Genomic DNA, 27,577 nt, shown 5'->3' on the forward strand with positions numbered 1-27,577 from the left:
GATAGCACATGACAGCCACAATGTTATAGAAAAGGGATGTGTTCTACTTGGCTTCAGATTATAGTTTGTCAGCAGGAGCTTTACAACAATTACCATATGTTCGTTATTAGAGGGGCAGTTTAAAACACAGGTCTGGGGGCTACTAGCAAAGATTCTGGAGAAGGGATTCCTTCACTGAATGATGGGAAAAGTGGAATGGACAGGCTAGATAACTGCAAACCTGAGGTTTAAGATCACAAGTCTATAGGGGCCAGCCAGGCAACTTATATGAGGTAAACAGGACCTGTGTAATAGAAAAAGCAGTGGTGGGGACTTGGCAAACGGAGCCACCTGAAAGGGAGTCACACTACTCCACTTCAGTTGATTGCTGCCACGTAGGAATGAGAGTTCCACGTTACTAGATATTCTGCTTTATTTTTCAAGAAAAGGGGGAAAACCATATTTTTATGTAAAAATCTGATTTATAAAGGATAACAGCTAATTCAACAATTCAAAACATATATGTAACTCAGAGTAGATTCGTGGCCTCCAGGTGGAACTTTATCCTCTCCCTTAAAGACGCCCCAACCATCTTCAACCCTAAGGGTCTATGGTGGTAAGTATGGCAGAAAAGAAACTGTACAGATCCCAGAATGACGGTCACATTTTTCACTACAATTTGAAACATCAGAGTGGCCACTTCAAGTGGAAATTCAAACTGAAATTCAGACACACTGACCAATAAATAATTAATGGGGTCTGGTAAGTGAAGACTGTTAAGTCACTAATTGCTGAATCTTCCACTGCACACTATGCAAATGAGGAAAGGCCTCCATTTATCTCTAAACAGCAACATCCACATCTAGTGAGTTGCACGTCAAAATGAGGCAGGAAAGAGAAATCGGGTTGCCTCACTGGCAGTTACTAGCCCTGTTGCTGAGGTGTCATCCCTACCCCAGTTGGTAAACAACACAGAAATTCTTCCCTGGCCCTCTAAAGTCTAGTCAGTGATCACCTAGGGAAAGTTCAAGAGTTTCCTATGAGAGTGAATACTTCACGAAGGGAAATAATCCTATTTCAGTCTGGTTCACAGCCCTCTCCAGAAATTCCACTGCCAGCTATAGATTTTCAATTATCAACAGAGCTTTGCACTCACAGATATCTGTGCACAGCCGTATTCAGGACAAAGGTAAAACTAAGTCTTTTTTTGTATTTTTTGCAATTCCCAGCTTTGAATATTCTGTTTTGAATTTTATTTGTTCACATTCAACTTTCAAAAGGAAGCTGGCTATCAGTTTAGCAATAATTTCACTGCATTCTATGATGGTGTATTTTATTAGTAACTCTTAGTTAAGGTTTTCCAATGCTCTGAACAGAGCAAAACTTTTTATGTGTGATAAATTATATTTATTGCAAAGAGTACGATAAATAAAGATGCTGAAATTTATTATACATTTTTGAAAATGCACAGGGAACACAAAGTAGCACAATATTAGCAAATAATGATAGCAATAAAATCTTACAGTACCCTTAAGAGCATATTCACTAACTTATTTGTTTTTACAAGATAAGTGGGCCAGACATAACAAAACTATCCCCATTAAGTAGATGGGAAATTTGAGAAAGAAACATTAACTTCCCACTCTACCTCCAAAAATAGCTTCTGCCCACCTACTGCTAGATCATTAAATCACGAGATCCTTACCAAGAAACCTGGAGCTGGTCTCTTTATCTCTCCCTTTCCCCCCCTATAATCTACTCTTCACAGAGCATCCAGACTGACCTCTGAAAAAAATGTAAATCTATCAGGTCACGCCTCTGCTTTTGACTTCTCACTGCATGTAAAGCCCAAACTACTGACCTCAGCCTACGTGGCTCTGCACAACCTGGACCCTCAACCTCACTCCTCGGTTCTCCTCCTCCCTCTCCTTACTCCAGTCACACTGACTTCTAACTGTGCCTGGAACACATTGAGCTTGTTCCCAGGACTGTGTGCTTATTGTTCCCTCCACCGGAACTGCCTGCCCATCTCCTGGGGGCTCATCTCAAGGCCATCTCTCAGAAAAGTATCTCCTCAAAACCTAATCTGAGGGCTGGCCCAGTGGCTCAGGCGGTTGGAGCTCCGTGCTCCTAACTGCGAAGGCTGCCGGTTCGATTCCCACATGGGTCAGTGGGCTCTCAACCACAAGGTTACCAGTTCAATTCCTCGAGTCCCACAAGGGATGGTGGGCTCCACCCCCTGCAACTAAGATTGAATATGGCACCTTGAGCTGAGCTGCCTCCCGGATGGCTCAGTTGTTGGTTGGAGCACGGGCTCTCAACCACAAGGTTGCCAGTTCAATTCCTCGACTCCAGCAAGGGATGGTGGGCTGTGCCCCCTGCAACTAGCAACAGCAACTGGACCTGGAGCTGAGTTGCGCCCTCCACAACTAAGACTGGAAGGACAAGAATTTGAAGCTGAACAGAATCCTCCACAACTAAGATTGAAAGGACAACAACTTGACTTGGAAAAAAGTCCTGGAAGCACACACTGCTCCCCAATAAAGTCCTGTTCCCCTTCCCCAATAAAATCTTAAAAAAAAAAAAAAAATCTGAGAAGCTGGGACAAGCTCCCACCTGTCCATCACACACACACACACACACACACCCCACAATACTCTACCACAGCACTCTGTATCCTTGTCTTCAAAACATGTAGGACTATCTGAATTTACTTGCTCATCCCTTGATTCTAGGATGTGAACTCCATGAGAACACAGAACCTCTATCTTAATCACTGGTCTATACTCAGTGCCTGGCACATAGTAGGTACTCAGTAAATATTTCTTGAAGACAGTGAAGGAATGAATAAAGCTTGTACTAGGAATCAACTATCCCACTTAATTCAGTCAGTGTCTATTTTTACAGTACACTTTTCCTTTCTAATCAACTGCTAAGTTTTTTTTCTTAATGAAATGATAAGCCTATATATATATTTGATGGTTTCTAGTAGTGTGCCATACCTGTAAAATGGAGTAAAGTGACAGTGAGGACACATGACAGCTGCCTGGCTTCATAGACAAGGGCAGTTAGAGGCTACTGCCCATCCCTTCAAACTACAAAGCTCCCACAGAATTCTTGAACAATACGATTGTTGAGCTCAATGTTCCCCTTTGATTTCTCTTCACTCAATACTTCCTCTGCAATGCTTCACTTTATGGAGATGTCTCAATATCTCAAGAGGTCGGTGGGGCAGGTTATCATGGGTGTTAGAAGGAAAAAAAAAGTCAAGCTTAAGATGAGCCAAGGTATAAGTAACCCAATGATTACCTTCCTTTCCAGGAAATATGTATTTTCTGAGGTGTCAGGGAAAGGAATACAGATGCCGAAACTCCAGGGTTCCCATGCCAGTTGCTCAGGCAGCTAGTTAGCACTTTCCTTAAGGCTCTGTGCTGAGAAAGCCTCAAAGAGGATTGTATTCCTCTCCTAACCTAACAGGGTGAGCGAATGTGTATTCCTCACTACCAGTGTACAAAAGGCACAGATGTACAAAAGGAACGAGCTGCCCAGGGTTCTGTTTGTGGGAAAGGCCTGACGTGCTGGGCAAGCCCTTTCACACCTCAGAAGGGATTTCTCAACTGTACAATGAGTGGCTGAACCAGATTAACATCCCTCCCAATTCTGCTACTCCTTCACTCTCAGAGGCTCTACAGCCAGTGACAGACAGCCTTGGTGACAATCTGTGGTGACAGACTGTGTGTGGTGTCCGCCTTGAGTAGGAAGGGCCCAGTTCCATGAAAAGCATCACCGGGCTGTCCACAGCAGCAACTCCTGCACAAATGTCTGGGGAACAGAGACAACGCTCAGTGCCCATTAGCAATGAGGGGAAGCAGGCAGGCTGGAAAATGCCAAGTCCAGGGGATCTCTCACCAGCCGCTGCAGAGCCACCAGAAGAACTCCCTCTGGGAAGAAATCTGCCCCAGTGCTGGCAGCTCGCTAGTGCCTAGTGGTGACCAGAAGGCAATCTTCTTATAGATGAGGCCAGTACTTAATGTCCTGATCCCTGAGTTCAATGGTAGCCCAAGATTTGATCCTGAGCCTTTGGGGATTATGGACACTTTAAAGGATGCATTTTCCAGCTCTTACTCATATACCAGGCTCCCAGCTCAGCATTCTCATTTGGGTCAAAGGTAATTTGTGCAAGGCTGATTTGTTAACACAAGTCTTTCCCAAACCTGAATTTACGTGTCCTTCAAAGGTGGTACGCACCCCTTACGAGCCCCATACACCTCTGCCTCATTCCTCCTTCCTCTTCACCTCTGCAGCAGCCCCAATAACGCCCAATAATACCTGAATGAAAGCCTGGCCTTTTCCTTTTCTGGAGATAGAAACTTCTACTCGAAGTTCCAGGGCTGACGGGGAAGAGCATGACCTCTGCTTTCTGCTTTTGTTTGACTTTTTAGAAACAAGCTCATCCCCCACGGAGCAGCAGCCGTGATCTCACCCGGCTGCCAGGGGAGAGCTCTGGAATGTGTGCAGTAAGGGAGCCTGGCCGGGGCCACATTGCTTTGTTTTTGTAATTCTGGTACTAAAACAGCGCCTCACAACTGGGCTCCGGAATTAGCAATACTCCCGAAAAGGAGGACTGTTTGTTTGTTTTGTCCCAGCGGGACAAAAACAGATACGAAAACTCCTTGACCTCCCTGTTCCCCTGGCCTGATTCTCCCCCTCGGCACCGAATTCTTCGGGCTCCTTTCTCGGGAAAAAGTTTAGGAGAACTGGATTCGAATTCGTCACGCTTCCCACCAACATCCCAGCGCTGTCCCCGAAAGCAGCAGGGACCGGGAGACCAGCACCGGCCCAGAGGCGGGTACGATTCCAGCTACGCCACCACCCCCCTTCCCACTCCGTCCCCCCTCAAGCTCGTCGCCGCTCCTAGTCCCCCGCCTCCCGCCAACAACAGTGCAGCCTGAGTCCGGCTTGCCCCGCACCTCTCCCCGGGCTCCCGCCTCTCCCCTGGGGTCCCTCCTCACCCGGGCGCGGCTGTGAGCTGCTTGCAAGAACCGGGGACCCTGGGCGCGTTCCGGGACCCTGGGCGCGTTCCGCGGCGCACAGACGCGACCTGAGCGCGCCAAACGCGACTGTTTCTCGCTGCCAACTCCGCGGGCCGCTGTCACCTTGAGCGCTGGGCGGCCGGACAACTCCGGCGTGTGGCTAGCAAGTGGGCTGCGGCGGGCTTTGCCCTCGGCCCGCCCCGCACCGTCTTATCTCCCGACCCTCTCCTCCCCTCGCGCAGCAGGAGGAGGGGCCGGGGAGGAGCGTGTGGCCATCAGCTTCCCACAAACAAAAGCAGCTGGGGACGCCAGAGTGGTCAGGCGCATCCAACACTCTCTCCAGGGCCGGAGGTCCCGCAACCTGGATCCGCGGGTTAATTTATCCCGCCCGGGGATGGATCCAGACATAGCCTGCGGTGGGTGTTTTGCCCCCCAGTTCCCGTTCTCAGACTGGATTCTGATTCTAATCAGATCTGTTCCCTGTTTAATTTGCCCCAAATCAAACCAACATTGCCTGTTTCACCTGAATCCCTCTGCTCGCATCTGTAATATGATATGCCCTGCGCATTCCGCATCTCGGTACATCATAGGTTGGGCACCAATTCAACACCATGTAGACCGTGCTCTGGTTTGGAGGGCCAGACACTGTTAGTTTCATTTCTCTGTAGGAATACAGTGCAAGGCAGGCAGGAAGAGCGCTTATGACTTGAGGGGAAATGGTGTAAGAAGCGTGCATCTCTCACAGCTTAGTTTATCTATCCCAGATATTTGGGGTTTAACTGAAATCCACCCCCACCCCCTTTATTTTTTCCGTGCGCTCTCCTCATTTCATTTCCTAAAAAAATGTTCATTTAAAGCTTAAGTTTAGAGACTTAGGGAAACTAGTTTGACATTTATGTGTAGTGTTATTAAAGGTTGAATTTTTTAAATAATGATTTTTGGTTTTGGGTGAGGTTATGGAACTATAGATGACATTTATTTTATTTTTCTCCTGAGGACTCCGCAATAAAGAAGGCATGGAGTATAGCTGGGTTCTCCCACTTGTTAGTGGTGTGACCTTGGGGAAGTTCTTTATCCTTTCTGCATCTCGATTTCCTCATCGCTAACATGTAGATAATCTAAGTACGTTCATCAGAACCACCTTTTGAGAATGAAATGTAAGTGCGTGTAAAATGCTTAGGACACAGCCTGGCACATGGGAAACATTCAACATTATTACATAATGTTAATACCTTTAAAGAAGCAGTGATTTATATAAACCTAATAGATGAAAATTTATATAAAACTGCGTTTTCCTATACTACCTGGAGTAACCGCCTGTGAAACAAATTGCCCCAGAATATCAATCTAAAAGAATATATTATGCCCTATCCAAGAGATTTCTAGGCTGTCTTCCCTTTGACCTTAAACCAGATTAAGAAGCAGGAGACTCTGCATCACACTTAAAAAGGTGGTGGGCTTTGAAAGCAGGTCTTGAAGGCAAGAATGAAATACTTTAGTTATTTATTTATTTCAATGCCATCTTTATGTCTTCTCTCATTCTCATCAGATCATATTATCTGAGGCTGTCAGAATGGTTGGCATTTAGCAGATTACTGCCTTGACAAGATACCCAGTACACTGTTACCAGGTTTAGCAATATTGGGCATCCTGTATTTTATCTGGCAACCCTAGTCCAGTGAAATTAGTAAAGAATGGGCCTCACATTCCAAAAGGACAACAAGTCGACACAGACGTAACAGATTATAAGGTCGGGCTAATGGGTTTTGTTTTAGTGTTATATAGTGAAAAAAAGAAATAATATACTTGTTGATTCTTCGTTGAGCTTTTTCTTATCTCTCAACTCTCACGCCCATTTCCTATCAACCTAGCAGTATTTATTTAGTCTTTAATATGAGCAAAAATGATGGCTCTCCCCTTCAATCCAAATATTGGATTAAATAATAATAATGTGCTCAATAGGGTTTTCAAATAGTGTTTATTAAGGGCCAACTGTCGGGTACCATTTCAAAGATGACTAAGACACAGTCTGTGCCCTGAAGGATAAGAAAATAACAACAGAGAGTGCTACCTCGTGTAGGTACATGCAAAGGACTGTGGGAGTTCAGAGAAGTGAGTTACTAATTGTTCTCCGAGGGTGTGGGTGTCAAAGCTGCCCTCGCTGCATACAATTCAAGGAAAAGGGACTCCAATCCAGATGAGCAGAGGAGAGACGTTTCAGGACGACAGCTGTGCCTAGGCCTGAAAACTAACACATCCTAATTGGAATAATTAAACTGGAGGAAAAAATATGGGATTTAATAAAACCGAAAGTGTGATTGGGAACTTGGAAATTCTTGAGACTGTTAGAGGATAACAGAAAGCAAGGAAAAAAACGTAAAAAATTAAATTACTTTAAAATTTAAAAAAATATATTAAAGTTAAAACTAGGAACTCCAACGGGGGAAATGCACCAGGAAAGGCATGATGCAAGTATGATGAAACCTAAAACGGATTGATTTTGAGCTACTTACTGGTTGGTATCTAAAAATAGAGACTACATTTAAACCTGAAATCCAAGCATATACTTCTGCAAATGGTCCAGAGAAGAAAGTATGATCAGAACATTAAACTAGACTATAGAGAACAAGATTAATGTAATCTAATAATGGAAACATTGCTTATTGGTTTTCAACGTTTAGAGTTACCTTATAAACAAGCTGAAGAAAAATTGGCTATGGTTATACAAGAGAATGTAAACATGGTTAATTTAGTAAATGTAAAAGTAAATAAGTAGATGTGGGAAGCAGGATGGAGAGAAAGCTGGACTACTGAGTGTCTCTTAGGTTCATATAAATCACTGCTTCTTTTAGAAAGTCAAGAGTCAAGAGATACTGTCTAGAGTTGGTAAAACAGGAAGTAAAGGTCTGGATGCACAGTAATTTTGCAGAGGAGAGAGCAGCAGGGGGCCTGATTATAGAGATATAACTATTAGGAGGGCTAGGAAGGAGGAAAGACAGGACCAATATGTACGTAAGCTAAATGCTCATCTCTCATAGCAGAAATGAGATAGATAGTGCCTAAGATGATACACCACGAAATAACAATATAGTATATTGTTTTGGAAACTTGGAGATTACCACCAGAAATCTAAAATCAGAAATTCCTAAGAGTAAATCTTTTTGGGGAATTGGACTGGGGTTGGGGCGGGCTGAGGTGGGAGACTCTGGCTTTCCTCTTTCAGTATTTCAGTACTATTTAACTACTTTGAGTATGTGCATGATTAAATATGTAAAACCTTTTAAGAATATGAATTTGTGAAAAGGAAGGCTTTGCCAAGACAGTGGCTTTCAAGAATGAGTAGGAGTTCATCTGAAGATAGAAAGGGAGAGCATTTTACAGACTGTGAAACTGCATGAGCAAAAGCCCAGGGACCTAAAAGTGAACAATATACCTGTGGAATGTCAATTTCCCCATTGTGGCAAGGGCATAGGGTATATAGACAGGATGGAGCAGAAGGTAAAGATAAAAGGTGTGCTGGGACTTCTAAAAGAGTCTTCTGAGTAATGCAATAGAGTTTGGACTATGTGCTTCTTGAGGACAGGAACTATGTCGTTTTTGTTAATCTGCACCCAATAAGGAGCTTAGCACACAGCAGTTGTCCAATAAACGTTTTCTGAATGAATGAAAAAATATTTTGGGGTCAATGAGGAGCCATCAAAATTTTTAAGCAGAGCAGTCATGTTACTTGTTTTTGGAAGATAATTTTGTACTGTAAAAAGATGAATTGAGATTGGAGGAACCAAAAGCAGGGGGTGAATTTGGAGGCTATTAGGGGAAAAGATGATGATATAAAATTGAACAGTGACAATGGGAATTGAGATTGGAAGATCTACTTGAGAGATTTTTCACAAGGCAGAAATGGATGCGTGGGATAAAAAAAGGGGGGGATGTGTCCAGAATGGCCCTGAGGTTTCTACCTGAAGAAACCAAGTAGATGATGGCCCATTAATTGAGAAAGGAAAATAGGGGAAAATAACAAGGTTGGAAAAGTGAGTTATAATAATAAATGCAATTCTGTGTATCCTGAATTTGAAACACCTGAGGATAATGTTTTAAAAATTGTGTGTCTTGAACGATTAATAGCTTATGAAATCTACTTGAGAGTCGAGACTAGTGCTTTTTTTTTTTTTTAATCAGTTGGGGAACAGTGTGTTTTTTCAGGACCCATCAGCTCCAAGTCAAGTCATTGTTTTCAATCTAGTTATGGAGGGTGCAGCTCCCTGACCCATGTGAGAATTGAACAAGTGATCTTGGTGCCATGAGCACTGTGCTCTAACCAACTGAGCCAATGGCCCACCCGCAAAGACTAGTACTTCTTAATGAAATGGAATATGATAAATTTTAAAGGGTATCACATGTGGTAAGGTTAAGTGTTGTTTCATAGAACTTTTATTTCTGCATACATAGGTATGTACATAACTGATGTAAAATGTATTTTCTACCATATGTCAAAAAATGTTTGAGAGCCTTTGCCCTGGGATACCAGGTGGAACAAGTGGTCTGTGGAGTCACCTTCTACCTGCTTGAGAGAGCCACCTGTGAACATTTCTTTCCAGCTCTGTATTTAGTGATTTTGCATTGATAGCTGGAAATCGGCCATAGTGGGGGCTTCATGTCATAGAAATCAGCAAACACTAGAAAATGGGATTTTATCCCCTGTAGTGAGATGTAGCACATCTCTGGGTGGAACCATCTCATGGGTAGTTAGTTACACATATTTGACACTCAGTACAGAGACCTGGGCAGAAGTTATGTGGAATTGAAAATGCCCAGAGTGCATGAGATTGGTCATTGAGAGCTTTTAGAGAGAGCAGAGGTATAACATGGAATTCTAAAGAACATCACATTCATGGTAGGCAGGAGGAAGATGAGCCAGTAAATGAAATGGTGAAAGGTTGGTCAAAGTAGGGACGGAGAATGGGAGAGAGAAGCTCTACAGAAGTCAAGAGAGAAAAGGGGTTTTAAAAGATAGGTATGATCAACACTGTTGATTAAATAGAATGGATGAAGACCTTAGAAAGGTCTATGGGATTTAGCAATTAGGAGAGCGATGGTAACCCCTAAAAACCAATTTTAGTGTAATAGATGGGTAAAGGCAGGGAGTCAGTAAGGAGTTGAGATGAGGACACAAAGACTCTTAAGGGTAGACAATTTTTAAGACATTTTATGGAGAAGAAAAGGAACGAGACATGACTGTAGCTTGATTGAGATAAAGCACAAAGAGAGTGAAAATGTGGGGGATGCTGATGAGACCTGCCTGAGGATGATTGAAGCCTTCCGACGGTGGCTGGAATTCGCTCATTTATCATGGATTCAGTCTGTCTGGTGACGTGCTTTCCTGACCATGTTTTCCAGTCCAGGAACGAGAACAGAGAGGAGGGTTACCCTGGGCTTGGAAATTAGGAAACTAGATTGGCCAAAGGCGAAGAAAAGAGGGAACTGATGGTAATTTGAAAAGATAGGATTTTTTTTCTAGTTAAGATGTAATACATTTGTATTGTGAGAAATCTAAACAAAACAACAAACAACAACAAAATAAAAATAGAAAGTGTGGCTGTTCCCATCACCCCTACCTCATTGGTACTTATTTCACAATTTGGCCCATAACCTTCCAGACATTTCTCCAGATGTAAGTGTAGTAATTAAAAAGGCTGAGTCAGACAGACCTGGGTGTGAATTAAGCTCTGTCTTTACTAGCTCTAAGGCCTTGGGCAACTTACATAGCCTTTTAGCCTCTCAGTTTTCCTAATTTGTAAAGTAGAAATAATAATAGCATCTATATCACCGTGTTGCAGTGCGGATTAAAAGGGATCGTGCATGTAAATTGCTTAGAACAATATTCGGTAAGCAGAGTGAGCACTTGAGATACGTGTGTGTGTGTATATATATATATATATATATACACACACACACACATACATGTATATATACACATGCACCTATGGGGAAGACAATACACACCCACACATCCACACATGCACACACACACTCCATGAATAACCAGGAAGAACTGAAAAGTATTGCTAATTTGAGTGGGTTGGAAAGGGCCTCCCTCCCCTAGGCAGAGTGACAGAATGTGGAATGTCATGTTCAGAGAATGGAATCTGAAGCACAAGACTTCAGAGATTAAGCATTTCCAGGGGAATCTAACAGGTTCCCAGATAGTAATGCCTCTAAGTTTCTAAAGTGGAGAGAAGATAAATAATCTTTTATCCAATATATTAGCCAATTCCAAAATTTATTATCCAATGTCTGGCTTAGCCTTCCTTCCTTGTTGGCAGTGTCTTCAGGCCTTTTGCAGACTTGGTGGACTTAGAGACTCTGGAACTGTGGGTGTAACACTCTACTTGTTTGTATGCATTCAGTGACTGGGCTCTAAGATCTGGCTGGCCAAACCGGTCTCCAGGATGTTCTGCCTTGCCCAAGTCATCGATAACATCCCTGCTGATCTCATCAAGATGCAGGAGACTTTGTGCTCAGTCCAAGACTTCCAGTTTTCTCTCAGTGGTGCCGTGATTCACAGACACCTGGCTCCTTTACCCAGGCACCGAGTTGTTTGAATATACACGCACAATGTCATCAATTCCTTCCTTCCTATTCCTACTATTACCTTGATAATCAAGGTCCTCAAATGTTCTACCCTTGACAATGACAAAATGTTTCTATAACTTGTTATACAAGTTATCCATGCTCATTATAGGAAAAATGTTGTTTAGCTAATAAAAATTCAATGTATATCCTTTTCAGCTTTTTTTCACATAAACAAGGACATGCATATATAGTAAATTTTTGGTCAGTTTTCTAAAATTCTGTTTTAATTTAGCAGTAGAATACTAACATTTTACCAAGCTAATAAGTACACATCTGCAGTATCAGCTCAAAAGGCTATATAATAATTTCCCTTTTAGTGGAAATTTGGGTTATTTATTAGAAATTTGGGGTGTTTATGATTTTTGATTTTTGATATAGCACTTCAGTGAATTTCCTTGCAGTTAAATCTTTGTGTATGTTTTAAATTATTTCTTTGTGATAAATCCCTAGAAATGGATTTTCTGAGTCAAAGTATATACATTTTTATTGCCTTCTGACTCTTTCTCCCTCCTCCATGGGTGTCCCTCACCCCAGAATACATTATACCTTCTTGTGGCAAAATTACCTCTCTAAAAATGCTGGACTTGTAATCATTTTACTTCCCCATTCAGAAACTGTCAACAGTTCCCTTTGTACGATGGAAGAAATAAAGTCCAGATCGCCTGGTATGGCATTTGTGGCCTTCCAGGATCTGGGCTCAACGTCTTTTTCATTTAGGTTTCTCATGTTCAACTCACCTTACACTCATCCATCCTTGACTCCATGTTGGTGTATCCCCTTTGCTTGTAGGATTTCTACTTTATTGGTCCAGATCCGGGCAGGAAGCATGTGGCATCCTCAATCTGGATTATTTGATGAGTGTTTGAGTATTTGGTGACTATTTACCAAGGTGAGAGTGGAATTCAGGGAGCCCAACAGGGGCTCTGGGCAAACAACACCAGGGAGCCCTTACCACCCACGGGCCTGAAGGAGCAAGAGGAGAAAGCAGTGACTGGGACCTGGCGAGGACAACTCCATGGACAGGGCCACCTGACGGGAGCTGTGACCTCTGCAGCAAATCCCTGATAACCAGGCAGGAAGCCAAAGGACTCAATATTCCAGCCCCATGTTCTATCCATCCTCCAATCTCCTGCTGGAAATTGGCTAGGCCCAGCAAAAAGCCAGAGGCAACTGAAGCTTATGGGTACTGTTCCTACAGGTTAGCTTCCTAGAGTGGGGAATAGTGGAGAGTGGATCTGATGGGACAAACAGAAAATTTCCAGCATCCTTCAAAGATTTCTACATGCTGTCTTCAAGTGCTGTAGTGCTTCTTTTAGGGCATTTAATATACTCTCTATTATACTTTATTTGTGCAAGATCTTATCTCCTCAACTGGATTAATAACTCTTTAAAGAGAGATACAGCCATTTCACATACATGATCAGATGCTCAAGGAAAATTTATTGTTAATTTATCCCCCATAAAGGGATTTCCTCAAGGTAATTGAGCCAGAGGCAATAGGCCCACAGGAAAGAGTAGAAAAGGTGAAATGTCTGCACAAGGGCGGCTAGGAGGAAGGGGTGCCAGGTACCAAGACAGTAATACAGAGCCCTTATATAAGCCCCATCCAAAAGTCAGCACGTGAGGGAGATACTGGACCCACATTCAGGTTGGAAAGCACCCAGGAGAGGCTAAGAGAAGAACTACAGCTGTGTCTCTGAAGGTGGTCTCTGAAGGATAAAGGATGACAAAATAACACCTTCGAGAAGATATGGCCAACCTGGAAATCCTAACCCCCCAAAACAAAATTCCATGAGCCTCATGCTGGATTGGCACACATCTCCAGTTTGTGCTGGTCAGCAGTGATGCTGGAATCTTAGACCAGCACATTCTCCTTCTCCCGTGTGATCCCGGGATGGTCCAAAATGTCAAATAAGGTCCTCTGTTCTGACTAGGAGCCCCCCGTGGAAGCTCCTACAAGATGTATATAGGCAGGAGGGAAAAAAGGATTCGGAAGCCACAAATGGAACCCAATTCTCACCTTCCCAGTCCCAGATGCAGGAAACACTAGAACTTCCCTGAGACCTGGGTCCTGATAGTAACACCACCAGGCGCTGAGTCTGACCAGCTCTCCCACACTCAACTCTCAACAGGAAGTAGACAGCCCATGTCTGAGCATGCTTAAGCCCTCTGAGCCTCCATTTCCTTGCTTGTAAACTGTATCTCAGACTTGGTTAGGATTGATGAGATAATAACCACAAAACACCTTGAATAATGCCTGATGCACAAAGGCCATTCAACAAATATTTCATTTCCTTCCTGCCTCTCCCAGCTTCCAGCTCACCGTTCTGTCCACCTCACCGTATTGCCTCTTTCACAGGTATTGGTTTGAAATGGAAACTACAGCATTTCCCAGGCAGGGAAGTCTTAACTTCAATAATTCTTGCGTGTGACTTTGACCTACCATCTCAGGTTGCATTGCAGCAGAGTAGATAAGACCATACATAGATACTGCAGCCAAACTATTTGGGTTGTCCGACTACTAGACTTGTCACCTTAGGCAAGTGGCTTGATTCCTGTGTGCCTTTGTTTTCTCTTCTGTGAAGTAGGGATAATAATTGTACCTGCCCCACAGGATTAAACTTGTTAATGCATGCTAATGCTTTGAGAACAAAGTCTATATGGGTTTGTTATTATCATCTTCTTTAGAATTGGAGGGAGATAGAAGAGAATCAAATCACAGTGTCCCAAGCAGGGATCAATAGTAAGCAAAGGAATGGCAAAGCTGCCCAGTACATACTTGACCTTGTGGTCACTGTGCATCTACTCTGCCTGCTGAGCTTAATTGGGGTGGGGAGGTGGTAAGAGATGAATTAAAACCCAGTAGCAGTGTGACTTTCATTAAAGAAGTTGATGTCAGTCGGTCTCAATATTCTTATCTATAAAATGAACTTTTGACTCGATTTCTAGAGTTTCTTCCTGATCTAAAAATAGCTTTGATTCCTGGAAGTCACCTCAGTCAGAGATTTCAGTCCCAGTGCTTGAGCCAAAGGGACTAAAGGTCAATGGCTGGCCTACAGATATTGCCCGGTGGCTTCTGTGGCCCATCATGATACAGACGACAGACATTCCAGGGTGGGTGTTTTTGACATTAACCCCAGATGAAATTATTCATTCAGGTACAAGGTCACACTGACAACATTGAAAAGCATTTATACCACCAAATTCAGTATCCCATCAGCAGATGCTACTACCTGTAGTGTAAAAATAATGAACATTTTGTATGATCAGGATTTATAATGGTCTTCTTTTTATATGGTCTTGTGTGCTATTTGTGTCCAATATTTAAAATTTTTTAAAATTTAGAATATACCCTTTTTAGTCATTTCTTCATCACCTCACTTTAAAAAAAAAAAACTTACTATTAGTATTGTTTTAAATTTATATTAGGGAACAGTGTGTTTCTCCAGGGCCCATCAGCTCCAAGTCATTGTCCTTCAATCTAGTTGTGGAGGATGCAGCTCAGCTCCAAGTCCAGTTGCCGTTCTCAATCTTTAGTTGCAGGGGGCACAGCCCACCATCCCATGGGGGAATCGAACCAGCAAACCCTGTTGTTGAGAGCTTGCGCTCTAACCAACTGAGCCATCCAGTCGCCCCTCTGGCAGCTCAGTGGCAGCTCGTTGCCTTCAATCTAGTTGTGGAGAGTGCAGCTCACTGGCCCTTGTGGGAATCGAACCAGCAACCCTGTTGTTCAGAGCTCGCGCTCTAACCAACTGAGCCATCCGGCCACCCCCATCACCTCACTCTTGACTTATGAGACATTCTGGGGGGCTTCTCCCTTTGGCTGCCTCACTTCCTGGCCAGCTCATGAGTTGTCAAGAATTTCAGGATCAGAAACCTATTACAGGTTTTGCCCTCTATCTGAAAATAGTGTTTCTATGAAACCATTGGTAACCCAAAATGGTAGAAAGTGAAGAAGCAATTACCATTAATTTGTATGGAAAAATTTTTGAGCATTCCCAGACCCCAAAAATAATCGAACATATCATAACAAATAGGCTTAATTTCATCCAGTTTTATGCTAAGTGTAACACCCTAGCAAGCTCTCTTAGGCTTTTCTGATACCTCAGGACACATCTTTCTAACAGATGCACAAAATAGATCAAGATAAAGCACAGATGCTTGCAGACACAGATCAAAGCTATGGTGGCTTGATGCTGAGATACTGAGTGTGGTTCCCGGGGAAGGAACCCTGCGGGGCCACTCTTGCAGCTCAGGTGTGCTCTGCCTCTATAACAACTAGTTTTTGCTTTTCATTTTTTTTCCCATAAAAGCAAAAATTCTCTTTGGATTTCTTTTGGTTAGTGAAAATGGGTACTAATGTAAGTCTTTCCTAAGAGCAAAGTGGCATAACATGAACTTTTGAAAGGTGGGGATCACCTGTATTGGGGGAGGAAGTATGTAGGATGGGTATGGCCCCAGATGCATGAAGTTTGCTGAGAACAATAGCTGCACTGCTTACCAACAATCCCTTATTAGATTATAAGCTCCCTGAGGGCAGGGCTCTGTCCTTGTATTCTTGCATCATTCAACCCATATTCGTTGCTGATCAAATATGTATTTATTGAATGTAGTCAAACTGAACTGGAACTGCTATAAAGCTTACAAAGCATAACAAGACACTGAGCTCTTTGAGGGTGGGCATGGGGTCTCATGTGAATCTTTTCCAGCCTATAATTGGCATTCATTAAACTTCACCCTCTTCGACCAAGTTGCCCATTATTCCTTATAACCACACTCTTCTTCTTTAGCTTCTGTGAGACTATGTTCTGGTTTCCCTCCTACCTTCCCAGGAGGGCTCTTTAATCTCCTTTGATAATTCTCCCTCAGAATGATGGCAGGACTCAGGGCTTGGGTGTCTCTCCTCTCTGTACCTGCTGTCCTTGGTTTACTTACATAGCCCTGTACCTTTAAATACCACCTGTATGCTGACAATGCCAAATGTATATCTTTAGCCCAAAAGTCATTTTGACATACCTTACAGATAATGTCAAAACTTAACACGTTCAAAACAGAACATTTAATTTAACTTCTTTTCTTCCACCCAAACCTGGCCCTCCCCTAGTCACCACCACACCAAAAGTCACCACCTTCACACCAAGTTGGTCAAACCAGAAGTCCAGCAATCAACCTTGATCCCTCCATTTCCATCACTAGTCAGGTCTAATCCACTGATATTATATCTGTTAATATCTGTTAATATTCCTTCCTAAATAATTCTCGATTTCAATCATTTCTTTACCTCTCCACTGCCAAATACACCAAGCCACTCTTCTTTCGTGTCTGGACTTGAGCAACAGACTTCCCAGTGGTCTTTCTGCTTTCAATCTTGTCTCTCTGCAGTCTTTTCCCCCTGTAGAAGCCAAAGTTACTTTTTAAAACATATAAATTGCACCACCTTCCTTACTTAAAACCTTTTGCTGACTTCTCCTTGTACTTGGAATAAAATCCAAACTCCTGGCCCTATCCCAGGAGACCCCAAATCATCCAGCTTTTGTCTACAGACCATTTTGTTCTACTTGTTCTCTGTATCCCACACCCCACAGACCAGCTGCACCCTCCTCTTTTCACTCCTCCCTGAAGCTAAACTGTTTCCCTCCCCGCCTGCCTGGAACACCTCCCCAGCTTCTCAGATGCCTGGCTTCCCTTAAGCCAAGTCTCAGATCAAATGTCACCCCTTCAGGTCACCCCATGATCACCCTCCCCTCCCATTGTTCTCTGCCATTGCACACTGTCTGTTCGCAACACACTTTACACAAGTTGTGATTTTAAATGTATACGTTTGTTTGCTTTTTTATTGTCTGTCTTTTTCTCTGGACTCTGAGCTCCAAGAAGAGAAGACAATGAGTGCCTTGCTCTCCACAGGGCCCCATACAGTGTCTGGCAGATATAAGGCATTCAATAAATACCGGTGGGGAGAAATGGAGGGAGAAACAAATAACAAAAGAAAGATGGGGGGGGGGGAGAGAGAGCAGGAGGAGGAGGAGGAGAAGGAGGAAGAGGAAGAGGAGGGAATAAAAGAAGGGTGAGAGAGGTGGGAAGAAGGGAGGAAGAAGGTCTTTTACACCAGCCATCATCATAAAGATAGTAGACCCTTAGAGTAAGGGAGCAAAAACAGGAGGCAAAAAGAAAGCCCCTGAAGTTTTTCTCCCTCCCTTGCTCCCTTCCTTTACCCTGTGCCAGGTGCTTTATAAATTATTTCAGCTACTCATCTTTCACAAACCTATGAGAATGGCGTTAAAACTTCATGTTATTGGTGAGAACAAAAGAGGCTCCGCAACGTTAAGGGTCTTGCCCAAGACCTCACAGCTGGTCCTGACTGTGAGGGGCGTCCATCGTCCGGACTGCTCTACAGCGGTTACCAAACAGCTTACTTCCAGTGTCCTGTGGGCTGGCAACCCTTTTTTCAACTTTCACATTTTTGATCAAATGCTATTTCAAAAGAACCTGCTAGGGACCACACTTGGACTGTAGAAGCAGACTAGAATTGCTGACCAGTTTCAGGACAAAGCAGAGAGGCAGTCCCCCAGGCCACTAAATTATCACCACCTAGTGCAGCTGAGGTTGATTGGCGAGCTTTAATGAGGAAGGAGGGGTCAGTTTCCATGGTGTGAACACAACAAGACTCGGGCAGCTAAATCTCCCTGCCAGCACTGAGCACCTGAATTTCAAACAAGATAAGTAAGTATTTTTACATTACCCCTGTCATCAGATGTTTATTATAGTTATTATAGATCATGGATATTTATTAGAGCTTATATTTACTGGCTACTTTTTTACACTGAGACATCTGTACCAGAAAGATAGAAATTCAAGTGCACTTAATCAAATATACATGTGGCTTCATGTGAAGGAAATTTTGTTAAATTTTAGTAGTCAGTGATAGGCTAGTGAATTATATGTTTTCTACTGATAAATTTTAGGTTTTTTAAAGAAAGCATCTAATTAATAGTATCATTTCTTTTTTAAGTAGCTTTATTGAGGTATAATTCACATATTGTAAAATTCATCTATTTAAAATACACAATTCAGTGGCTTTTAATATCTATTAATCTATTTTTAAATATTCGAAGTTGTGAAAGCATCATCCTCCACTGTCTAATTTTAGAACATTTCATCACCCAAGGAGAAATCCTATACTCCTTTGCACTCACCTTCCACTCCGATTTCATTTTAAACAACGGATAATCTATATTCTCTCTCTCTAGATTTTCCTGTTCTGGACATTTTACATAAATAGAACCATACAATATGTGGTCTTTTTGTGATCGGCTTCTTTCACTTAGCATATTTTCAAGGCTCATCCATGTTGTAGTATGTCTCAGTATACCATTCCTTTTTAATTATCAAGTAATATTCCATTGCATGAACATCCCACATTTTCTGTGTGCTTTCATTCATTATGGACATTTGGGTTGTTTTTACTTTGGGGCTATTATGAATGATGCCGCTATCAATATTTGTGTACAAGCTTTTGTGTGGACATGTGTTTTCTTTTCTTTCAGGTATATACCTAGGCTTAGTGTTACTGGTCATATAATAACTCTATGTTTAATCTTTTAAAGAACTACTAAACTGCTTTCCAAAGTGGCCACACCATTTTATATTCTTACCACAGTGTATGAAGTTTCCAATTTCTCCACATCTTCTCCAACACTTGTTATTATTTGTTTTTTTTTATCATAGTTATCCGAGTGGGTGTGAAGTAGTGTTTCTTTGTGGTTTTGATTTGCATTTCCCTGATGACTAACGATACTGAGCACCTGTTCATGTTCTTATTGGCTATGTGCATATTTGTTTTGGAGAAACTCCTGTTTATATTTTTTGACCATTTTAATTGAGTTTTTTTTATTGTTAAGTTTTAAGAGTTCTTTATATATTCTGGACACAAATGCCTTATTACATATATGGATTGCAAATATTTTCTCTCATTTTATGGTTGCTTTTACACTTTCTCAAAGGTATTGTTTACAGAACAAAAGTTTTTCATGTTAGTGAAATGCAATTTATTAAATGTTTTCCTTTGTTGCTTGTGCTTTTGTTGTCCTACCCATGGATCATTGCCTAACCCAATGTGATGAAGATTTACCTCCATGTTTTCGTCTAACAGTATTAATTTGGGAACTTATATTTAGGTCTCTGATACATTTCAAGTTAAGTTTTGTATATAGCATAAGGTAGAGAACCAACTTCATTCTTTTGCATGTGGATATCCAATTGTGTCAGTACCATTTGAAGAGACTATTTATTCCCCACTGAATTTTCCCGGCACCTTTGTTGAAAATCAATTGATCATAAATGTAAGGGTTTATTTCAGGACTCAGTTCTATTCCATTGCTCTATATGTCTCTCTTTATGTCACACAGTGTACTTTGCATCACACTGTCTTTACTACTGTAGCTTTGGTGAACAACTTCTAGTAAGTTTAGAAATCAGGAAGTGTGAGTGCTTCCACTTTTTTTTTCTTTTTCAAGATTGCTTTGGCTATTCTGAATCCCTTACAATTCTAGCATAAACTTTTCATATGGATTGTCATCATACCCTCACAACAACCCTGACAAATTATACCCATTCTACAGATGAGAAAGATAAGGAACACAATTACACGATTAGCTCAGAGTCACACTACTAACACTTTGGAGTTAGAGTAGGAAATAGCACTGGAAAGTGGTTTGAGGCCCAAGAGCGAATGCCAGACCATGAGTTTAGCCTACAATCCTGTGCAGAGGGAAGCCATTGATAGTTTTGGAGTAGGGGACTGGCCTGCACTAACCACAGTAGCTAAGATCCAAATAAACACCCGACAGAGCACACACACGAAACAACCCTGGATGCAAATTTCTGAGGTAAGAAAGAATGCAAATGGTAAAGAATCCTGTGGAATCACTCACTAGGAATAAAGAGTTGTAGAAAATGTCCTAAGTGGCATGTTTTTCCCACAGTTGTTTTTGTCATGGAATTGACCAAAATGTCAGACATGACAAAGCTCCATCAAGCTGTGGCAGCAGGGGACTACAAGTTAGTAAAAAACATTTTGAAGAAAGGTCTCTGTGACCCAAACTACAAGGATGTGGACTGGAATGACCGAACCCCACTTCATTGGGCTGCAATCAAAGGTAGGTGGGCGATGCCTGGATAGAATCCATCTCCTCGAGGCCCCACTATCCATGACAGTAGTCTGTGTGTGGTAGTAGAAAAAACATTTCTTAGGAACATTTCAGTCCTGGCACCACCACTTACTAGTTGCAGCACCTTAAGCAAGTTATTTAATGCCTGTAAGCCTTAGTTTATTCATCTATACAATGGGAACAATAATGCTTCCTTGGGGTCCTAAGTGAGGACTCAGTAAGATAATGGGTATACAGTACCTAGCACATAGTCTGCTTTCAATTAATATTAGTCCTTTGCCCTCTTGACCTCTATCAGGAATGGAACATCATTCCGGCAGTGGGACAGGGACTTGGTCATTTTCATGGCTGTATCCCCATGCCTAGCATGGCTCAGTTATAGAATTGGGGGAGGATAGTGGCAAAAGTTCAGCTAACGGGCTTGTCAAGGCCTTCGGTGTTAGAATACCACTGAAGAATATTAAGAAAGAAAGTGTTATAGCCAACTTCGCTTTTGAAAAATTTGTTTTGACTCTTGCATGGAGAATGGATTGGCAGGAAGCAAAACTGGCTGCAGAGAAATCACTCGGGAGCATTCTGCAGAAATTTAAGTACACTATCATGATAGCTATACTAGAGAAAATTTTAACAAACATTGACTGTATGCTGGGTACTCTACTGTGATTTCATTGTACTTCACGAGAACTCAGTGAAGTAAGTGGTAATATCCTTAATTTACAAATGAAGAAACTGAGCCTCAGACATTTGTTTCTTATCCAGGGTGCCATAGTTAGTAAGTGGCATTTATTGCAAGGTATGAACCCCCATCTATCTGGCTAGAAAGCCTATGCTAGCTGTATTGTAAGTGGAGCTTAAAATACTTTTACTGAGGTATAATTGACACATAACATCATATCAGCACCAGGTACAACATAATGATTTAATTTTTGTATATATTGTGAGATGATCACCGCAATAAGTCTAGTAACATTCATCACCATCCACACTGACACAATTTTTTTCTTGTGGTAACTTTTAAAATCTATTCTCTTAGCAGCTTTCAAATATGCAACAATGTTATTAACTATAGTTGCCATGCTATAATTACATCCTCATGACTTATTTTATAATTGGAAGCTTGTACTTTTTGACAACCTTCACCGATTTTACCATTCCTCCCACTCCCCAAACTACCAATTTAATCTGTTCTTTGTATCTATGAGCTTGATTTTTGTTTTTTAGATTTCACATGTAAGTGAGAGCATATAGTATCTGTCTTCCTCTAGCTGGCTTATTTCTGTCTTTCTCTGTCTGACTTAGCATAATGCCGTCAAGGTCCCTCCATGTGGGAGCAAAATAATTTTTTTCTGAAATCAGCATTGAGACTGCCAAAAGCAGAGAGCCTTACCAGTGCTAGCATAGGGAGGTGTACAGTGACTTGTGGGAGAAAGCAAGATGTCTAGGCAGAGACTGCAGGAATATACAGGGAGGGGTGTGTCCTGCAAGGAGTAGAGGGAATACTTAGAGGGCCTTGGGCCCTGAATGAAAAGCGTGGTTCATGGGGTTAGGGGTGGGGCACTGAGTCCCTCATGAAGGAGAGGGAAAAGGAAGGAGGGAGTGATGTTAGGAAACAGGAGGGTCCTCAAAGGCAAAAATCCCCCCCTCTTTTGTGCTCTCTAGACTAGCCCTGGCCTCAGGCCTGCAGAGACATTTTAAACTTAACCTCCTCCCTTTTCTTTTTGGTACATCTAAGGGCACATGAAGGTGATGCAGCTCCTTATAGACTATGGAGCCAGGCCCTGCCTGGTAACTGATGTGGGCTGGACCCCAGCTCATTTTGCCGCTGAGTCAGGCCATCTGAATGTGCTCAAAACTCTCCATGCTGTGCACGCCGCCATTGATGCCCCTGACTTCTTTGGAGACACACCAAAGAGGATCGCACAGATCTACGGGCAGAACGCCTGTGTGGCTTTCCTGGAGAAGTAAGTTCCATTTACCTCTAGCTATAAAAGGGCAGAGATGCTGTTGCGGAATCACCTCCCAAAATTCGGGTTCATCTGTCCTATGTGCTCATAAGCCAACACGTTGAGACGCTGGTGCTTGGACATAGAGAAAGGTTTATTTGATTTGTTCAAAGTGAGCGGATGGGAGAGCAAGATCTCTCAAATCCGTCTGCCCCCAAACACAAAAGTAGAGAGTTTTTAATGCCTCTAGGGAGTAAGGGAGGAGGGGTTCCAGCAAACTGAGAGAGAAGTCTGTGTTTCTTCAATGACAGATGACACTTTTTTGTATCAGACTCCTGGGTGTGAGCAGCTGGTCGTAGCTGACTGGAAAACAAACTCAAAACAAACTCAAAATTTGTCCTTGAGACCCTGAAGTTATCTCCTCCTGCTTGACAAAGAAACATTACGTCGGCAACACAACATTGTATTATGAGAACAAGGGGTGCTGGGTTCAAGAACCAAGATGCTGCAAAATATCTCATCATGTACATCAGTGATGTTATCTTCGAAGCAAAAAGCAGAAACTAGACATTTTCAGACTATTGCCATTGTTTTGGCTATCAGTGTTTTATGGTTAACCAGCTATACTTTTCTATTATCTCAAGCAAAACATGCTTTTAAATATTTCTGCTGAACTTGCTTTACATGACTAACAGCCTTTCTTAATCTTTGGCTATAAGCTATGTGACAAGCAAAAGCAATTGAATCATTTAGTTAAAGCCTATACTTACATCCTAATGAAGAATTAAATTCTTTAATTCTAGTTGCCAGAAATACTAGGGGCATTAAAATCACAAGGGGTTCGGCTTCAAAATAAGAGCCCATGATCAAGGTCTTTGCCAACTCAGTAGTCTCAGGTCAATGAAAATGAATTGAGGTAGTCCACCCAACTATTGCTTGAATTGTTTTTGTTAATTTTTCACCAAAATGACTAATTTGGGGTGGAAACTATAGTGTTTTGGATTATGTACAATCTATTGCTTTTTAATTATACAAAAATTATAATTTTTATAATTTTATATTATCATAATTTTAATGACATAACATATCATTATTATAATTATTGTTTTAGATGATGCAAAGATCATCTCAGATAAGAGGTGGGGCACCAAGTTTGAAAATGGGACATGGTGCAAGATTTATCATTGTACTAAATCAGCTCTTATCCAAGTCACCAGCGAGGTTCTTGTTGCTAAATCAATGGCCTCTTCTCAATTCACATCTTACCTTCACTTAATTTGATATTCGTGAAACTTTTCTCTCTTGCTTTCTCGGATGCTACTCTCTTCTAGTTCTCCTTCTGTCTGTCTGACTATTTCTTATGATTTTGTCTAAGCTCCTAATGTTACATGTTTTTCAGGTGCTGAAATTCCACCAGGTCCTGTCCTCAACTCTCCTCCACTGACTTTCTCTGAGTAATGTCAGCCCCTCTTTTATGACCAATGGGTAGATGAGCATGATTCACAACCTGAGTGTAACTGAACTGGGGAAGGAGTGGGTCCTCCAAATAGTCAGGAGTGCTATTTCCAGGGCACGTTGGCAAACAGGGCTGAGCAGACAGAAAAAACACATCATGTGCCAATCATTTCTACTTATCATCTCCCATGAGGAACTTCCCTTGTGACCGTGACAGGATTTAGAGAGAAAGCATTCTGGTGGGGGGAGAAATTAATCTGGATCTTGAAAGATAGCTAAGACCTGGCTAATGGAGGAGGGAGAAAGATTCTTGATTGAAGGGAAGGCACCAGTTTGAAAATGTGCATAAGTTGTGTGTATATGTGAGAAGGTGGAGTGATAGTGGAGGAATGAGTGGCCTGGCTAAGAAAAGCATTCACACTAGAGAGACGTGGAGAATAAGGTCCAGTGGGTAAGTGGGTGAGCTGGGCAAGCATATGAATGTGAACTCATCGTGGGAGAGACAAGCTGAAGCAGATGCTTCAGCAAAGTTGCTTCTGTAGTGGAAGAGGCAGCGGTGGTGCTATGCTGGTAGGTTTGGAGGCACCTGGACTGCAGTCAAGGAAATAACTTAAGGAATTTCTTAACACTTCCTGTTGGAAGGAGGTGAGCTCCTAGATGAAGATGATCAAGAGGAAGGATGTAAGAGAGTTATAAAAGGAGACTAGACAGTATTTGACAATTTTCCGAATATCCTAGGGACCCTAGTGGAATAATTCAACTTTTGATTCAGCCTTGCTGAGTAGTACTTCTCTCATTCAACAAATATTTTGGAGACCTCCTATGTGCATGATGTTGAACTAGATACTAGAAAGGATTTAAAGATAAATCAGACACAGTGCTGGGACATCAAGAAGTTCCCTGTCTGGGAGATGACTTGTTTACATAACTAACACTTAATACAAGATAGAAAGTGACAAGGGTCCTAACAGCAGGCTAAAGGAGGGACACTGCATGTTGAGAGGGACACTGAGTGAATGTGGTCTGATTATTGAGAGGTCACTTCCAGCTTGTTGGGAGAATGGGGCCTGAGGGAGAAGCAGGTGTGCTATCCTCTGAATGAACTGTACTTTTTATAATACTTTGCACTTAAAATACTGTTTGTTCTGCCTGTACCATCATCTATCCTCCCAAATTCCATTTGTCCTCATATGGCTCAAGTTTTATCTCTGTGAAGTGGCTTTCACCAATGTCTTTTAGCGAGTCACACATGCACCTTTGGCCTCACATGTAAAATGGCGCATGTGTGCATCTCCCATTGTCCGTGTGTATGACTATCTATCTTTATCTACCTAGCTACCCATGGCTATTCTTTACATAAACCCATCAGTATGTAGAACACATTATGTGATTGCAAGAAATTTTTATTTTCTCCCGTATACGTTTCTGTACTTTCAAATTTTTTACAATGAACAGGCACGGCTTTCATAATTAGGAAAAAAATCCAATTAAAAAATAAATGAAGGAAAACAGCCTTCTAATAACTTGCTAGTTGCTCTATAAATGTGAACCCCTGAAGAATTAACAGTGCCTTCTTCAAGGTAAGCGCCTTACTGTCTTCGATTCTATTAAACATCTCACTCCAGGCACATTGTTTTTCTCCACCTCCATGGAGTTTCTGAAATATCTGCAACCTCCTTAAGTGTACACTTGGAAAAATGCAGGATTGAACTTGGCCTCCTTCCTGTTGAGGAACTCTGAGGTGCCCAGGCTGTATGCAGAGGGTGGGAAGAGAGGCCAGGCTCTCCTGCCTGCTCTTTGAGAGCCTCTCTCTTCCCCTCTCCTAGGGCCGAACCCGAGTGCCGGAACCACCGTCTCACTGCCACGCAGGAGGGGCTGCCCCTGGATCAGCGGGACGAAGACTGGGACGCCAAGAAATGGGAGATGGAGCAGTCTCTTCCCTCATCGAAACAAAACACTAATAAGAAAAAGAATAAGAAAAGTCGAGGCCACACCAGGCTCAGCAATGCCACGGAGAGGAGAGTGTGAAAAGGCTGGCGCCAAAGGGACTGGAACCTGTTTTCTGGTGGGAGATTTCCCCTGGCACCAGACTGGAGATTTTCAGGCATGTGTTGTTCTTTACATGATTTATTAGGTTGGTGCAGAAGTCATTGCGGTTTAAAAGGTTAAAAATAATTGCAAAAACTGCAATTACTGTTGCACCAACCTAATTACTCATAGACCACTAGTCAGATGGCTTATACTGGTAGCTTATGACCTGTCATTCAACCCTTTATTCTTGCCTGGGTGCTCTCCACATGGGTGGTTGCCTCCTTGCTAATACGTGCTGTCCTCAAGAATTACCAGGAGGAGACAAATGTTAGCTCTTTGCATGTTGTTATCAGTGACTTGTACTTGCAGCATCTCCTGACCCCCATATGCAACTATAGAATTTCAAAAGAGCGCCTCTTAAGGAAACTGTATTGTTTAAATGCAAACGAACAAAACCCTCAAAAATCGACAAAATACTCTGTGTAGTCAATCAAAGAAAAAAATTATTTGTTGTCACATAGACTGAGCAAAGCAGTGAACGAATGTATCTCTCAGTTTCCCGCTGCGTTTTTCCTTTGTGAAGTAGAGGCCCACCATCTCTGCATGTCCATCTTTACCAATAATCACTTCTACTCGGAAAGAACAGACAATAGACTAATTCACTGGGAGATAACTGAAAACCCTGACCCCTGAAATGATTTAATTTCGTTCCTACATAATTAATGAAAAATAGCATAAAATAATGGAATGTGGTTACAACTCTGCTTATTTAACTGTATGTGTTAGGAAATTTAATACCAGTCAGATATTTCCTATGAAAATATTGCATCCAAATTGAGATGTGCTGCAAATGTAAAATACGTATCAGATTTTTGAAGACAATACAAAAAATGTAAGCTAGATCATTAAAAATATTTTATATTGATTACGTGTTGAAATGATAGTATTTTGGATATTGGGTTAAATCAAAGATATTATTAACATGAATTTTACCTCTTTCTTTTTACTTTTTAAAAAATGTGGCTACTAAAATATTGAACATCACATATGTGTCTTGCTTTTTTCCCCTATCAGACAGCACTGCCATAGACATTAGAAAATATTTAAAGCAGGCAACTGGCCTGATGTACTTTAATTGGCTACCCCACATTCTAGGTTTACTAGTTGCTAAAACAATATCTTTAGGCATCTAACATCTTTATTATATTCCTCAATTAATGCTTATGTTAATAAACGTCATGTTATGTTTGGATTTTCTGAAATGAATAGATGATTGAACATCTTATAGTTAGGAGGGTACCTTTCTAGTGTTTACCCACCCTGAATGTCAGTCCCC

The 27,577-nt window shown here is 41.9% G+C and overlaps 2 protein-coding genes across 4 annotated transcripts in view; one reads left to right on the forward strand and one right to left on the reverse strand.

Moving 5' to 3' along the window:
* PLA2G7 (phospholipase A2 group VII) overlaps positions 1-5,249 on the reverse strand; it is a 40,541-nt gene extending 35,292 nt beyond the window's left edge. The window contains exon 1 of one of the 3 annotated variants that reach the window (XM_074333035.1): positions 4,992-5,249. The gene's annotated coding sequence lies outside the window, so the exon portion shown is untranslated. The remainder of the gene's footprint in view (positions 1-4,991) is intronic. The other 2 variants (XM_074333034.1, XM_019734669.2) reach the window with 2 other exon arrangements.
* A 13,039-nt stretch (positions 5,250-18,288) lies between these two features.
* Positions 18,289-27,285, forward strand: ANKRD66 (ankyrin repeat domain 66). Its single transcript, XM_074333036.1, has 4 exons — positions 18,289-18,365; positions 20,627-20,800; positions 22,545-22,773; positions 26,037-27,285. The coding sequence occupies exons 2-4, from the start codon at positions 20,638-20,640 to the stop codon at positions 26,236-26,238; spliced, it is 594 nt and encodes a 197-aa protein (XP_074189137.1). The 5' UTR covers positions 18,289-18,365; positions 20,627-20,637; the 3' UTR covers positions 26,239-27,285.
* The last annotated feature ends 292 nt before the right edge of the window (positions 27,286-27,577 follow it).

This window comes from Rhinolophus sinicus, linkage group LG05 (genome assembly GCF_036562045.2).
Source record: "Rhinolophus sinicus isolate RSC01 linkage group LG05, ASM3656204v1, whole genome shotgun sequence".
NCBI classification, from domain to species: domain Eukaryota; kingdom Metazoa; phylum Chordata; class Mammalia; order Chiroptera; family Rhinolophidae; genus Rhinolophus; species Rhinolophus sinicus.

Excerpts from the sequence above, each read along its gene's own strand:
- ANKRD66 (XM_074333036.1), top strand. The coding sequence starts at position 20,638 with ATGGAATTGACCAAAATGTCAGACATGACAAAGCTCCATCAAGCTGTG. Across the intron at positions 20,801-22,544 it reads TCATTGGGCTGCAATCAAAG|GGCACATGAAGGTGATGCAG; the intron begins GTAGGTGGGCGA and ends GGTACATCTAAG. Across the intron at positions 22,774-26,036 it reads TGTGTGGCTTTCCTGGAGAA|GGCCGAACCCGAGTGCCGGA; the intron begins GTAAGTTCCATT and ends CCCCTCTCCTAG.